At 43.3% G+C, this 15,614-nt stretch overlaps 1 protein-coding gene across 4 annotated transcripts in view; it reads left to right on the top strand.

The window, feature by feature from the left end:
• Positions 1 to 15,614, top strand: part of KALRN (kalirin RhoGEF kinase) — a 697,683-nt gene that overhangs the window by 386,441 nt on the left and 295,628 nt on the right. For all 4 annotated transcript variants that reach the window (XM_047790542.1, XM_047790550.1, XM_047790490.1 and 1 more), the window contains exons 15-16: positions 5,902 to 6,068; positions 12,808 to 12,927. In XM_047790542.1, coding sequence (XP_047646498.1) covers positions 5,902 to 6,068; positions 12,808 to 12,927 — 287 coding nt within the window. The remainder of the gene's footprint in view (positions 1 to 5,901; positions 6,069 to 12,807; positions 12,928 to 15,614) is intronic.

Here is a 15,614-nt window from a genome sequence, read left to right as displayed (position 1 = left end):
AAATTGTAAGTCCAAGGGCCCACCCCTAGAATATGCCACATCAGAATCACTTATGGGTGAGGCCTGACAACCTGTTTCAGTAAGCCCTCCAGACAATTCTGATGCACTGATCTAGGACCACTGACCTGGGACCTACTTAAAGTATGCCGGGCCCTTGTCCAGCAGCATCAGCCTCACAAGAAAGCTGATTAGAAAGGCAGAATCCCAGACTTAGGAAGCCGAATCTGCATTTTAACAAAATCTCCAGGTAAATCATGTGCATGTAAAATCTAAGAAGCAGAGCTCCTGGCCACGGCTGTACACTTTTAAGGCCTTGTTAGAGGTGGAAGAATGGTGGAGAATGCAGACACAGTACCTAGGAGAGTGGCTATGCAGAGAACCCCTGCAAGGATGCTCACCCCTCATTCCCTCATCCCTCAGTACTGATGTGTCTGGCAGGTTGGAGAGCCTCGTCTGCCTGAAAGCCTGCGGCACTTAGGACCAGGGCGATCTTAAGCAAGTACACCTCTGTCCAAGAGCCAGGTATCCTTGGTAACAGAAAGTCTGCCGGGAGCTTGCAGTCCCTGAAGACTGGCTGTGCTTGGCCGCCACCTTAGCCATGACGGCTGAGTGGGTGACAACACCCCAGGCAGATGGGCTGCTCACCCCCATAATATCCTGTTCTAGGAATGAGCTTTGTCAGAAGAGCTTTGATTGGCCTCTTCAGCCCTCTCTGCTGGGACTGGCTGTTCCTCTGTTCCTCCTCAGCTAGCTGTTCCATCTGGCATAGCCTGGGAGGCTGCAGGGGAATGATTCCAGCGCTCTCAGGGAAGCTCACTCTGTCTGCTGCCATCTCTGTCCTGCAAAGGAGGCATCGATCACATCTCTCAGGCTTGAGGGGAAGGAGGGCAGTGTCACACCAGAGCTGAGGCTGGGGGTGGAGGTTCTTGGTGGACCTGGAGTGGGTCTTGCCCAGGACTTAAGTGGCTGAGGAATGCAGGACTTCAGAGACACAGGACTGAGGCATAAATATAAGGCATTGACCTTGTATGTCTAGTGAACTGTATTTGAGCCAGAGGTAAAATGAACCATTATCTCAGAAAAAGGACAGTTAGCAAAATTAAGAATTTGGTTGCTATTCAGCCCTCCAAACTAAATTAACTAGGGGCTTATGCTTTGATTTTTATAGGAGTAAATGGAAGTCAGGAATTTCCTTACACTTATTTTCAGATATGATGTTTGTAACATTCAGCCAGGTTCTACTAAGTCCACCTGATATACCAACAGCCCTAACCAAAGCAAAAGCCTTTGCTGAAATCAACATCAGCCTTAGGACTAGCTGGCAAAATAGGAACTATTTCTTCAGTTGCTCATTGCTTAGGGTTATCTATTTGGACCTCAAGTTGGGAAGTGGTAGGGTTTGCTGGAAAGAGTCAAGTTGGGGAAAAGACACTGGCTGAATTCAAGGTCCAGGTACACCACCACCAGGCAGTCTGATTTGTTTTTTGTTTTGTTTTTTTTTGGGGGGGGGGGTGTTATTTATTTATTTATTTACTTTTTTTTAAGTTTTATTGAAGTTAATTTACAAGGCCATGGTAATTTCAACTGTGCAAGAAAGTGATGCAGTCATACATGTATACATCTCCATTCTCTCTCAGATTCTTTGCCCACATAGATTATCACAGAATACTGAGTAGAGTTCCCTGTTGGCCACTCCTTCCATATACCTCAGTGCAAGCAGTCTGACTTTGGAGGTCCCTATTCTTTCTCTTGAGACCTTAGTTTCTTCCTCTGTCTAATGTGGCAAGGTGGCCTTCCTTCCCAAAGTCCCCTCCAGCTCACTTGCCCTGATCCAGCCTCACTTCCCTGCTTGGTTATGCCCCAGGTCTTCCTCATGTCATCTGACCCTGTGACTCTTACACACGACCTTAGGAATAAGACCGGAGCCACATGTTCTGCAGATATATTGCTTTTGTGGTTTAATCAAAGCATCACGTTCTCTCTTAATGCAAGGTTTATAGATGAAAACTCTTTGGAGCTTGTGGCAATGATGCTTAAAATTTACCGTGCCTGGGAAGAACCCAGCCACAGCATTTAAATTCTTAAATTAGGCTGTGAGGATCACTCCTTCCTGAACATAGAGGAGTACAGCCAGGAGAGAGAGAGAGAGACTTCCTGGTTTGGCATCCTGGACACACTCCTCACTACCTGGGTGTCCCTGAGCCCATTACCCCATCTCCCTAAGCCTCGCCTTTCTCTGAAAAACAACAGTCACAGGAATTGTAACCACATAGAGCGGTTAAGGATGCAGTAGGGGGAACATAACCATGGGAAGAGCTCAGGGAAACTTGATAACTGTTGTCTGTAGTTATTGTCTAACTGAATTCTCTTGGGGTTATTTGTGCCCCTATCGCTTCTCTGTCGTGAGGGCAGGGCCCTCCTTCTTTCTCTTTATATTCCCAGCATCTGGCCAAGTGGCATGTAGCAAATGCACAATATTAAAGTTCACTGAATTAATCAAGAATGAACATCAGTCTGGGGGGAACAGATGTAGGTCAAAATAATGGGCCACAAATCATTGTACTTGTGCCATAAAAGAAAGAAATGGCCTGTGTTTCTCCAAAACAGGTAAAGGAATGTGCATCTGAGAGCAAGAGAGAGAAACTGATATACAACAGTGGTTCTCAGCATGACCACATATTTGGAATCACCTGGAGAGCGTCTTAAAAATATCCCTGTCTGGGTCCCATCCCTCAGGGATTCTTAACTTAATTGGTCTGGAATGGGCCCAGATTTGTTAAATTTCCCAGGTGATTCTAATGTACACCCAGGGTTGAAAATACTGATCTAAAAACCTGATTAGAGGACTTGATCATTTCTAAACTGAGTGTTATATTGAGGGAGTGACACGGAAGGGGTGATGAGGGAGAGGGGAGGAGAAAAGTTGTTCTCTCTCCAAGGCAGACACAGATATTTCGGGAACACACAAACACTTGAAAAACCCTTTCTGTGTGTGGGCAGCATAGGCGGGAACACATAACTCTTACCCTAGACCACAGCTACCTCTGTCCTTGAGGAAATCCAAGTGGAACCCTCGGCCTGGCAGCAGAGGAAAGCAGAGTAACATTTTAATATCAGCCATGTCCTTGAGCCCTAAGGAGTCGCACTGCCGAGCATTGTGGTAACAGAGGGTAGCACAGGGTTATCTCTGTCCCTGGTCGCTGACTGTTGTGCCATCTTACCCAGTGGTTCCCAATCTTGGTCACACGTTGGAGTCACCCTGGGAGCTTTAAGACTACCTGATGCCTGGGTCCTACCCGCAGAGATTCTGATGTTGTTGGTCTGGGCATAGCCAGGACACAGTGGCCTTTTAACATTCTCCAGGTGAATCTAATGGGAGCCAAAGTTGAGCGTGTTGGCTTAATAGCATCCAAATCACCATAATTTCTAATGATATACTTTGAGAAAGTTCACAGACACCTAATGGTAAGATTTTATGTTTACATTTTATATAAGCCTCTCAACAGTCCCATCAGTAATAAACAAAGACTGTAATTTCCCCCAAGGGAAAGGAAAAAGTGGGGAAATGGATGTTTTTGAGCCTACGACATGCCAAGCACTGTGTATACCTTATCTGTTTTTGTCCTCACAACACTCGAGCAGTCAGTGCTGGGAAACCCATCTCACTCAGGCTCAGACAGGATGCAGAGCCGAGAGAGTCACTGTTAATAGGTTACAGAGCATGGATTCAAACCTAAGTCTGTCTGTCCCCAGGGCTCTCAGGTGGCCTGAGCTCTTCCCTAAAGAGCCCCATGTGTTCACTAAACAGGTATTTTTTAGGGTGTTATGAGTCAGGCACTGTGCTAGGTCCTAAAGATGCAAAGATGCATAAAACAGACATAGCCCTGGCCTCAGAGAACATGCATTCCTGTGAGAACACAGACGAGTTAGTAAGGAACTGACCTCAGTGGAGGTGTTGTGATGGAGGGATGTTTGCAGGACATTGTGGGGGCATATCAAAAAGAAATCCCAATACAATTTTCTTTAGCGAGACGGACAGACTGGTTCGTTATGAATATGTTTCACTACTTGAAGGAAAGAACAAACACATGGCATCTCGAGCGAGCCCCCAAGGAAGACAGGCCTCTGATTAGATTGAGAGCAGTGACAAGACAAGAAAATGCTATTTGCTATTGATCGATGGTACTTACCAGTTGATGTATATTAGCTGGGACTCGTGTTGATGGGTTTGGGGCACCGGGAGAGAGAAGGGAGTTTCTGTTCTTCTAGGTGTGGCTGGAGTAACTCGTGTTCCTCCCATTCACTCCATCCACGACAGAATGAGTTGTTGAGGGGTGCAGAAATGCAACAGCACTGTCTTCACCCATTTTATTTCCTGTGTTCATCTCACACACACAAAAATCAAGCAAGATAGATGAAAACGAAGGGCTCGGATCTCAGGGCAGGCAGGGAGCCTGTTCTGTATGATGTTCTAGACAGGTGGCTGGCCCCTTTGATGAGGTACCAGGGCTTAGAGAGCTCATTTGCATGTGATATGGCAGGGGTGAACCATGAGCTTCCCATAGAAGGCATTTTGCCCAAGCCCAGCATACTAAACACCAGAGATGCATGCAGAATGAAAACGAGCTGGAGAAAAGTCCTTCTTGTGGCTAGAAGTGGGAATCCACATCTGCAGGTGGATCTTAAATACATTTTTAGAAAGTAAACACAGAGGTCAAAGGTCAACCCACGACACCTAGCCCTGCAGAGGTAGAAATGTTTGTATTTCTTCTTTTCTTTTTAATTTCAGTCAAGGAGATGCTCTGCCTCATCCCCTTGGTAACTGGAAATAGTAACTGGAGGGAGTTGACTGCCAAAAGAACAAGTCATTCTTTTCTCTCCCAGATATTTCAGGACCTGGGACTTGGAATTATGAAACTACCAGAAAAAAAAATAATAAACATGAAGAGATCCTGAAATTAATACCATGTAACACTAGGGAAAAAAATTTCCCACTCTCCCATATTGTCCTTATGTAAAACACTATTTTTGCATCTAGAAATGAATTTCCCTAAGCGTGTACAGATTTTGCTTATACTCCCCCACTGTAACAGGCAGGTGTGTCGGTGGTGGCAGAGAGCATTTCTGGTGGTGTGAGTCAGAATGAGGGGGAAGTCTCCCAAAGGGGAATTGATTTCCTGTGGCCATACCTTGAGGTTGTCGAGGTCCTTTGAGTGTCATCCCTGTGGAAATACAATACCCTTTGTACCCTTTGGAAGTACTTATCTACTGGGCTTTTAGTCCAAACCCCATTGTTGGTTGAGATTCTGTTTGTCAGTATCAGGACCACAGCTGCACTGGGTCATAGATTCCAGGATGTGGACCCAAGGAAAGGATCTGGACAGAACTAAAAATCTGAGCTCAGGTAGAGTCAGGGATCAGGGGACAAGCAGACCAGAGTCAGGATTTTCCCAGAGCCAAGGATCCGAGCAAGGCTGAATTGGAAATAGCCGGACAAAAGAATCAGGAAATCATACAGTTACAACTTGCATGAAGTTGGAGACAGAAAGGAACCAAGAGGGCGTGAATACAAGAAAGCAGAATTATAAGTTTAAGAGTCAGGAACCAGTAAAGCCTTAGGACTGAGCAAAACATGCTTACTTTGATATAGTACAGATGCCTTATGTGCATTATCTCATTCGAGCCTCCTAACCAGCCCCTAAGGTAGGTAGCTTATGAGGTAGGTTCATTATATAAAATCCTATCCAGTTTCACGGAGGGATGTGCAGAGGTTGGGAGGTGGGGTGCATGGGGTGCTGCTAAAGGCTATTTCCAAATTCCAGTTTTCATATGCATATGGAAGGAAATGCAATCTTTACAGTACTCCTGGGTTTTTAATTGTTTACCTTTTGTTTAAATCAGGAATTGAGTTGATCTGTGAAAAAGACATTGATCTGGCAGCCCAGGTGCAAGAGCTGTTGGAGTTTCTCCACGAGAAGCAGCATGAATTGGAGCTCAATGCGGAGCAGACCCATAAGCGGCTGGAGCAGTGCCTCCAACTGCGGCACCTCCAGGCCGAGGTCAAACAGGTGAGCTTGGCCCTCCGCCTTCAGCCTGGGCTTCCCAGAGGCTGAGTCTGGCCTGGGCCTGCCCCTGGAACAGGGTATGGTATCCAGAGCCACAGAGGCAACCAAAACTTAGGAAATAGGTAAGTTAAGGAGTGGTGTATTAGTTTCTGAAAACTAGGCTATCTATTGGCCCTAGCAAGTAAATCTAATGGTGCAGTGGCTCAGACTACAAATGCGTCATTTCTCTGCCGTGTAACAATCTAAGGAGAGGATCTCTGTGCTTTTCCAAGTTGTCCTCAGCCACTGAATCCATTCTCTTCCTTTCTCTCCTCAATCCTGCACAGAGTTCATGAGAAATGCAAATCCTTTATCAATAAACATATTCAGGCCTTAGAGCTAGGTTGATTAATTTGGGGTCCCTATGCGTGTAGTACAGCCCCTGACATATAGTCAGTAATCAATAAGTGGGAGCCATCATTCTTTCCAATTGTGTGTGGTTCTTACCAGAAAATGCCACATGAAAGCCAGTTTTAAAAAGGAAGGAGTTCTTACCTGTATAAGACATGATACTAGCCATTTTACTAAAGACATCCCCATACCATTCCTAGGAATCACTAGGAACATACACACAGCGAACAAAGACACATTTAAAACATTCCACATATTTATATTATAAACAGACTAAGTAGGAATTATTAGCAGAATGAATGGGGATTTCCTGTTTAGACAAAATGGGATTAAATAAATAGAACGTGATTAGAGTTCCATTTACGAAGTGCTACGTGCCTTTTAAACCTATCTCTTGATCAATCTTCGCAACCATTCTCTGAAGCAGATATTACTCTCCTTACAGAGCAAGTCCCTGAAGCTTAGAAAGGTCACCAGACAAAGGTCACACTGAGGGAAGAACTCACCATCACCTTCCCCAGGTTCACGAGGGCTCCCCAGCAGGGCAGACCCCATAGCACTTCAGTGTTTGCTCTGTCTGCTCCAAACCCTCCCAAGGAACTCCAGCCCCCTGCTTCCCACCCAGAATATCCCAGCAGAGACACATCTTTCTTTTTATTTTATTTTTTTGGCTGCACCCACATCAGGCAGAAGTTCCCAGGCTAAGGGATCAAACCTGTGCCACAGCAGTGACAATGCCAGATCCTTAACCCACTGAGCCACCATCTTCCTCTTTTAAACATGTTTTTCTTATGTGCTGTAACTGATAGAGCTTTTAGATTTAAATATTAATTTAGCGCAAGAAACAAAAACATATTTTTACACTTGAATGTTATTCATGATTTTTTCTGGGCCAAATTCTCGGTGACCTAATGAACTATAGCTTGATAAATAAACAATGTATAAGTGCTCACCTCCCCCCAAAAAACATTTTATTTCATTATTGCCTAGACCTTTTATTTAGGGTATTCCCTGCTAGTGCCTATGTTTTAGTTATTATATGTTATAATGTGAAAAATTATCTTTTCTGCTCCCTTCTCCTCCTCATTATGTTTGTGACTGAGATGAAAATGGAAATGAAATGCACTTTCATCCCCCAAGTATACATTCTGCTGGGGTGGTGATAGGTAGGTTGTCAAGTGGGGAAGTAGACCATCTATATATGGATCATTCAGGCTTGACTAATAACGCGAATACATTCCCATTCAGTGTTTCATGAATTGGAGGATGAAAATTCTTCTGCAGGAGTGAGATAATTCCTTCTCCTTCTCTCCATCATCACAAGAATGACACATAGGACGACTGTAGTTCCACACAGTCCTGGATGGCTGGAGTCGGCCTTCAGGAAACCCATGAAGGCCTTCTCGAAGGACAGCGGCCCTTGGAGGCACCGAGGGACTGCTGCTTGGTTAAGCCACCATGCCTCATTAGGCAGACTTGTTCTCCTTGTCAGCATGGGCTCTTTCTTTGGGGAGTCGTCTGATCCAGTTTCAGAGAAGGCATTTGTGTTTGATGGAAGTTGGTGGAGCAGGAAATATTGATTTAGAAGCTGTTGACACTTAGAAAGAGGGAGTTAGTTTAGATGTCAGTATTGATCAGTGGGGCTAAATTTAGACACTAGCTTGAGAGTTTCTCTTTTGAATATACTCTCAAAAAAGAAAGATAGAAAAGGACACCTTAATTGAAGTGCCACTAATGGGGACTGAAAGGAAGACGACAACGATGTGTCATTATACAGCCTTGTTGTCAGGAGTTCAGAGATTAAAGGTTTAGATTTGGCCTTCTTAATCTTAAGTGCAGTTACACTACAATTATATTAAACTGAAGCTCTGGGGGGTGATGATGTCACAGACATTGACTGATGGTTATTTTCAAGTATTTATAACAAGTGAACCTGATGAATGCAACTGATTTTCTTCCTGAGAGATGATATAGGACTTTGTATCTGAGATACATGGCCCCCAAATCTCCAGGGAAATGTCAAATCTTCAAGGGAAACCACTCCCCTAATTCCCATGGTCCAGAGCCCTAGACCACCCAGATCCCCCCTTTCTTCTAGAAAAATAGTTCAGGCTATTCTCAAGACCCCACAGAATGCTCTGATTGCTTTCCAGGAAAATTGCTACTCTGGGAAGGATGACCTCACATCTATTAGATAATTCCAGAAGATTTGAAGAACCTATTTAATGGGCATAAAACAAATTTCCATATGTATTCCTGCAGAGCAATGCATTTAGCAGTAAATAGGCCAAAATGGATTTATAAGATGTTGGAGCTCTAAGCTGTGGGGAAAGAAATCACACTCATTTGTCTATGAAAGACATTGACTTAAATTACCCCTGTGGACCAAATACTGGCCAAAATTAGCATATGATCATGACGGGAAATTAAAACAAAGGAAAAAATATTACCCTCCCCTCATATTCCTATAGAGAATACTGTTTTGTTCTGTTCACTGTACATAAAAGCTAGAGAGGAGTTGGGGTAGATCCAAAAGAGAGGCAGCCAAAGGGGCAAGTACCATCCATTTCTTTCAAAATGGAGATTATTAAGAAGATACATCATCACAGCCTGTAAAACCATGCAGGATGAACACATAATCTCGTAAATCGTGAATGTTCAGAACTGAGAAATACTAGAAATATGACAGACTCCCAGTTATCATCTGAGGGCCTGACGGTTTTCCTGTGGCTAGAGTTTCAGAAATGCTTGTGCCTTATGGTAAGTCATCTGCAATAGCAGACGTTAGAGTCCATGTCCTTCAGTGCAACCTCGTGGCTTGGTTGTCCTTGTGACCCAGAGAACAAAGCCATGTCCCAATAGCTTCCATACCTCTTCGGCCACAGGGTCCAGCCTGTCCAACTTAGATAGCATCATCATTTTGGACATTCACATCCAGTTACCAAATCCATTCCTCTTCTAACTCGGACTTACCTGAGCATCCTTGGCTGGAGGAAGCAGCAAATCCCCATCCTCACTCCTCCTCAGCTCTGCCTGAGCTGCATCCGTGGCCTTGCTCCTAAGCCCCCAAGCGGCAGTACTCTTCCAGCCCCTCATTTCTGCAGAGCTGAGTCTCTCTGGTGTCCTAGGGGTGTGGGACAGTCTCTGGATTTTGAAAGAGGTATGAATCTGAGGACTCAAAGTGACCTTCAAAGACCATCTAAGCCATAGGTAAACTGTTCTCTAAGAGAATGATCAACATAAAATGTTCAGTTTAAGGATGACATTTTATGGTTTGCAAAATACTTTTCATTAATTATTTCCCCCATACCCTGTGAATTACCATTTTAAAGATAAGAAAACTGGGCCTCCCAGAGATTAAATGATGCTTCCCAAGTCACACAGCTCAAGATTAGTAGGACCAACATTTTCCCATTTTTATTACAAAATATCTCCTACTGGCTTTTGCTCCTCTGGATGCTCACAAAAGAATAAATAACCAATTCTATGAACCAGGAAGATAAAAGCATACAGAAGTGGAAAATTATACCCACACGAGTTGTCATTGATCAGGGCATAAAGAATGATGATAACAAATCAGCTAAGGTCTCTACATCACATCAGAATATGCCAATGAGCACTATAAACGCTAGACTAAAAATGAACATTCCTAAACTTTTCCTCTTCTCATTGTGCAAGGTGTAAATGAAGAATCATAGCATTTTATAGCTTTGCCTCAAAACTAAGAATCACCCCTACCAGGTCTTCAGGCTTTGCATTTTCAGAATGCTTCATCAACCCTGATACAAGGAAGGCTCTGCTATCCTGCCTTGATGCATGAAAAAGCTGAGGCTCAGAGGGGTAAGTGGTTTTACCAGATAGCAGCAAAGCCAGGTGTTCTGACTTGAAATTTTGTGCTCCTTCTACACCCTCCCAGTTCTGCTTCTAGGAGTGAGTCCAGGACTTCAACATGGGAGCTTTGATTTTAGGACAGTAAAAATGCATGGTAGTTTAATCATAGGCATCAGTCCCACCCCTGAACCTAAGGCTTTGATTAAACTACCATGAGTTTTTTACCTTTTTAGAATCAAATCTCCCATGTTGAAGTCCCGGAATGCCTTTCTAAACAATATTTGGGAAATAAAAGTGAAGAGGGATCTCAAGGATAGGGCACAATTTAATGAAAGATGGAGAGACTGAAGCCTATATTTCTAAACAGAAGTCTTGGCAAATGGAGATCCTATAACCATAACTATAACTGATGTTTTCAGTTGCTGAAATTAGGAAAATAATCCAGCAAGACTCAGGAGGCCCAGAGGGACTCAAATTTTCCCTCCACCATTGATCTGCGATGTGCACTGAGGAAATGTTTCTCTGACACCCTCGAATGAATCCTGAACCAAGCAAGATACAGTGATTCATGGCAGAAGGACTTAGCATAGTTCAAAAATGCAAATTGTGAGCTCTACTTTTCTTTCTTTTTTTTGTCTTTTTTTGCTATTTCTTGGGCCGCTCCCGTGGCATATGGAGGTTCCCAGGCTAGGGGTTGAATCGGAGCTGTAGCCTCCGGCCTACGCCAGAGCCACAGCAACGCGGGATCAGAGCCGCGTCTGCAACCTACACCACAGCTCATGGCAACGCCGGATCGTTAACCCACTGAGCAAGGGCAGGGACCGAACCCGCAACCTCATGGTTCCTAGTTGGATTCGTTAACCACTGCGCCACGACGGGAACTCCAGCTCTATTTTTCAAAGAGGTGACATGCTTGGGCAATGCAGTCCATGTGTGTATGTACCCACCTTCCAGCCAGCTGGTAGAAATCCCTAGCACCTCAAGGCATGCAAGCACAGTGCTCCCTCGGCACCAGAGATTTCACACATAAACTCCGAGCAGTTACTTCCTGCAACTAATTGCTTTGCAGATTAGCATCTCATCCCCAGCCTGCCAGACAGCCCATGAATTAACATCTCAATCCAAGTAGCCCAGCTTCAGCGGGATTTATGTCCTGATGTTAGCCATGCACAGTATGGTATCAATCATTTTCTGCCCATGGAGGACATTTGAGAAATGCCTGTGAGGGTTGTGGAATAGGAGACCAGGCTTAGTATTTTTCTAATTGTTAAAAATTGAGGGAAGAAAAAACAAATCTGAAACAGATTGTGGTGTCTTCTGCTTTGCCTTGAGAGACAGATGGATGGTATTTACTGATCTTGAAATTTCAAAAGAATTTATATTTCCTCTCCAAGCAAACTCTCAGACTCCTTAATAAAGCAAATATTTGGCAATTTTCTGATGACCAGACACAAGCTAGATTTTCAAGGCCTTACACTCCCGGTTTGATTATTTGCTCTTGACTCTATCAGCTGGATAATTACCACATCTCCGTTTCAGCTAGGACTGTCTAGACAGTGTCCTAGCCTAATATTCCCTAGCTGAGTTTTCTTGCCCCAGCACTAATTAAGGGCACCCAGAAATTTTACTCAGCCTAGCCATATTCAAATCAATTATAACATACTCCCCCTTTTTCTAATGCTCCAGTGTTTTAGATAATTCATGTTATTTTGCTTGTTTTCTTTCTCCTCTCTTTGGAATGCTTAACCAATCAAAGCTCAAACCAGCCTATTTGGGGCAATTTTACAAGGTATCAGAGGTTGGACTCACTGCTCAGGTGTGATGTGAGTCTTTTCCATAGATAGTTGTTCACTCTTTCAAAAACATTACTGCATACGCATCATATGCAAGGTACTGTGCTAGGCACTGGGTGAGATTAAAATATGACGACTCATATATTACTCTAGTCTCCTGGAAGTTTGCATTCTCATGTGGGGAGATGCAACAGAGAAACATAGAAACAGAAGTAACTGAATAAGGCAGGCCATGCTGAGTGCCATAAAGGTGGTGCCTAGAAAATGGTCTGGTTATACCAGATGATGAAAAGATTGTTTCTAATGGGAATAGTTAGGATGGGAGATCACAAGATATTGTTGATGTTTTAATTAGGCCATAAAAAAAGGATACCAACAGATGGAATTTATTTACTTATACCATACTGTGTTCCAGAAGGAACTTCAGAAACATACATAAATGCAATCAAAGTAATGTCTAAAATAAGTGGGTGAGGAAACTGAGATTGTGGAGTGATAAAGGTAAGAAAGAAAATATGAAGCTGGGCATGAGGTTGCTACTTCAAATAAGTATGGCACAAGGTATCAGGTGAATTTAGGGAGATTTTAACTACCCAGGCTCTCCCTGCCCCCTCTTCAACTGTGAGGAAAAGGTAGTGAGCTCCCTGACTCAAGGACCCGTCACAGAGGGCAACGGCTGTGGGGAAGCTGCCAAGGCCGTTCACTGTGCTCTTGTCCCAACTCCCTAGGTCCTGGGATGGATCCGCAACGGGGAGTCCATGCTCAGTGCCAGCCTGGTCAATGCCAGCTCTTTGTCCGAAGCAGAGCAGCTGCAGCGGGAGCACGAGCAGTTCCAACTGGCCATCGAGGTAACACCCACATCTGGCTACACTGTCCTCCCTTCCCCTTTCTGCTCAACACCTTAGGCAGGACGCTTCCTCAGGATGTGGGGGTCCCTTTTGTAGTGAAGCCTTTACTCTTTCGAGTGAAATGGGCCAGAACACCTCCGTATCACGCAGGAGTTAATGGAGAAGTATAAATGCAGAGGTTTATCACCTCAGGGAGTCTAGCGTTAGAAGGCCAATATTCAAACTGCACATGTGGATCTTTCCTACTTATTGGTACCTTTAACCTTCAAGACCTTCGATACATTGTTTTTATACATTATGATCTATGCACCAGGTGAGAAATGTAAAAGGTTCACCTCTAGTTGAAGATCACAAGGAATTGAGGAAAAACAACTGCAGAAACCATTAGTAAATTAGGATTCCATTTTTAAGAGGCTCATGCTCTACTGGCTGAGCTAACTGGGCACACTGTAGGATTCCATTTTTAAACACTTTGTTTACATGTAACATTTAGATTCCGTTGTCAGATCTGCCTTTTAACAAGAGCAGTGAGCACGGGTAGTTTGCTTCACTGAAAGTAGTTGTTTAGTAATGCTGATGGAAGTCATATTTAATGAATAAACTAAAACCAGAAATTCACCAAGATTTGTTTTAAAGGCTATTTTAAAATAAAACTCCACTTATGATAGTCTAATATAAATTTTGTCTTACTTTAAATAATACCTTCAATTATCCTTTCTACTGGAACATTTCCTTCCCAAGAGGTTTGAGCTGATTACTTTAGAGTGGTGTGGGGAAAATGGTAGGAAATGGGACATCGGAACTATGTTAAAAATAAAATAAGTTCAGTACAAATGGGAAAATAGATAAAGAGTGAAAACCTCAAAGACAATGCTTACTTGTGGTTCAGTATAAAACAACCCACTTCTGAGTGTGTAAGAAGTGCAAAGGTATTGTCTTCTAAAAAACCACTATGTTGAAATTTTAACTGTCCATGCCAATAAGTGTATCTTTAATTCAGTGATCCAAAATTGCTAGCCATTTTTGAACTAGCATTGATCGATTTTAACCATTTAATTTTTCCAAAAGCTATCCTGTACGTGAAAACATAGCATTAACACAAATGGCGTGTTTTTAGAAGACGCCCGATAACGTCTTAGGAACCTTGGCTAGTACCAGAGTCATGTCTGAGGTTTGAGATTTTAAAATAGATTGTCTATGACACACATGGTATGGGAAAATCATTTTCTAAGGAAGAACTGGCCAGAGGAGAGAAGTTTCATTGTCATCAGCTCACTCTGTTGCATTTTACTGGCGTGCCCAAGCATGAGAGTATTAGGATCTATTCCTTGTAAAGGAAAAATCAGTATTGGGGTTATAATCAAGAATCAGGCACACAGTAGTCAAGGCCCCATAGAGAGGCAACATGGAAGAGAGGCACATTGGGCAGTCACACTGGAGGCATGGCATGAAGCTGGGAGGGCTCCTAGCAGAGAGAGGATAGCCCTTGGCCATACCTCCTCCTTGTTTATCTTAAATGTGAAGGTTTACCTGCCCTGTCAGGTAATTAAATTTTTACTCCCTTAAGCAAACGCTGGGCAAGTAAAATCAAGTGTCATGACACATTTGAGCACCTCAGTGAGCTAGTAGAAAATTGTGCGTAAGTGCATTAGCAGTGCTGTTGAAATGACTAAATGCCACATGACTTCATAGGCAGCATGTACTCATTTGTATTAGATGCTGTTGCATCCTTACTGAATTGTCTATTCATCTTTTCATCCATGTCTCTGTAATTTCATGAATGCAACTTGATCAAATATTCTTGGAATAGATGTTGAGACATAGACCCCTGTAGAGTTTAGGTCTATGGCCTCAAGAGGACGTGGCAGAACAGATAGGATTTCTGGGAGATCTTGGGAATGGAAAGTAGGCAGGGTTGGCAGCATGGCCAGAATCATGAAGAGAATGGCGCCGGAATCTCAACATGGGCTCCTTCTCCAGGTGGCCTTGTGCTTCTCTCTGAATACGTAAGTTTAGAGCAGGGTCTGCAGGTGGGGGGGGAAATATGCCAGGGAGGATTTAAGCAATTTGAAAGGGGATCTGACTTGTCTGGTTTGATTTAACCCATTTTGATAGTTGTGGCCTTTACAGTGATCACTGATAGGGAACATAATTTGACTTCTTGGGCCCTGAAAACAAACCCTGGGCTCCAGAAGGGAAAATAAAATAGCTATAGGTAAGATGATCATACAATTTATTGTGAAAACTGAGACACTTTTAAGAGTGAAGAAGGGAATTACTAATACCTAAGCCAGAAAAGCAGCCTATGCTAGAACTCTCACAGGCTAACCAAGATGTTTTCTTACCCTGGCCTGGATGCCTCATCTGTCTGAAGGTCTTGGTAACAAAAAAAAAAGGTCAGAATATTTACCTAAAGTAGCCTTTGTTTCAGAAAAACTTTCCCAGAGCAGTTCAGGGTAGAGAGCAGTCACAGCACCCAGAAACATAGCTTTATCAACAAACCCAGGTTATTGTTTGTTAGTGTGCAAGATGTTGTGGCTGATAATGTCTTCAAGAACTGTGAATGTCATAGAGACAAGCTTGAGTTTTGAAATCCGTTTTTATTTTCAATCTTCTTATGCATTTTAAGTGTAAGCATTATAGCAAAAATAGTAGTTAAAACTGAATAATAGATTCAGTTGAATTGG

Source organism: Phacochoerus africanus, chromosome 1 (assembly GCF_016906955.1).
Source record: "Phacochoerus africanus isolate WHEZ1 chromosome 1, ROS_Pafr_v1, whole genome shotgun sequence".
NCBI lineage: Eukaryota > Metazoa > Chordata > Mammalia > Artiodactyla > Suidae > Phacochoerus > Phacochoerus africanus.
This window is presented reverse-complemented; position numbering and strand designations above follow the sequence as displayed.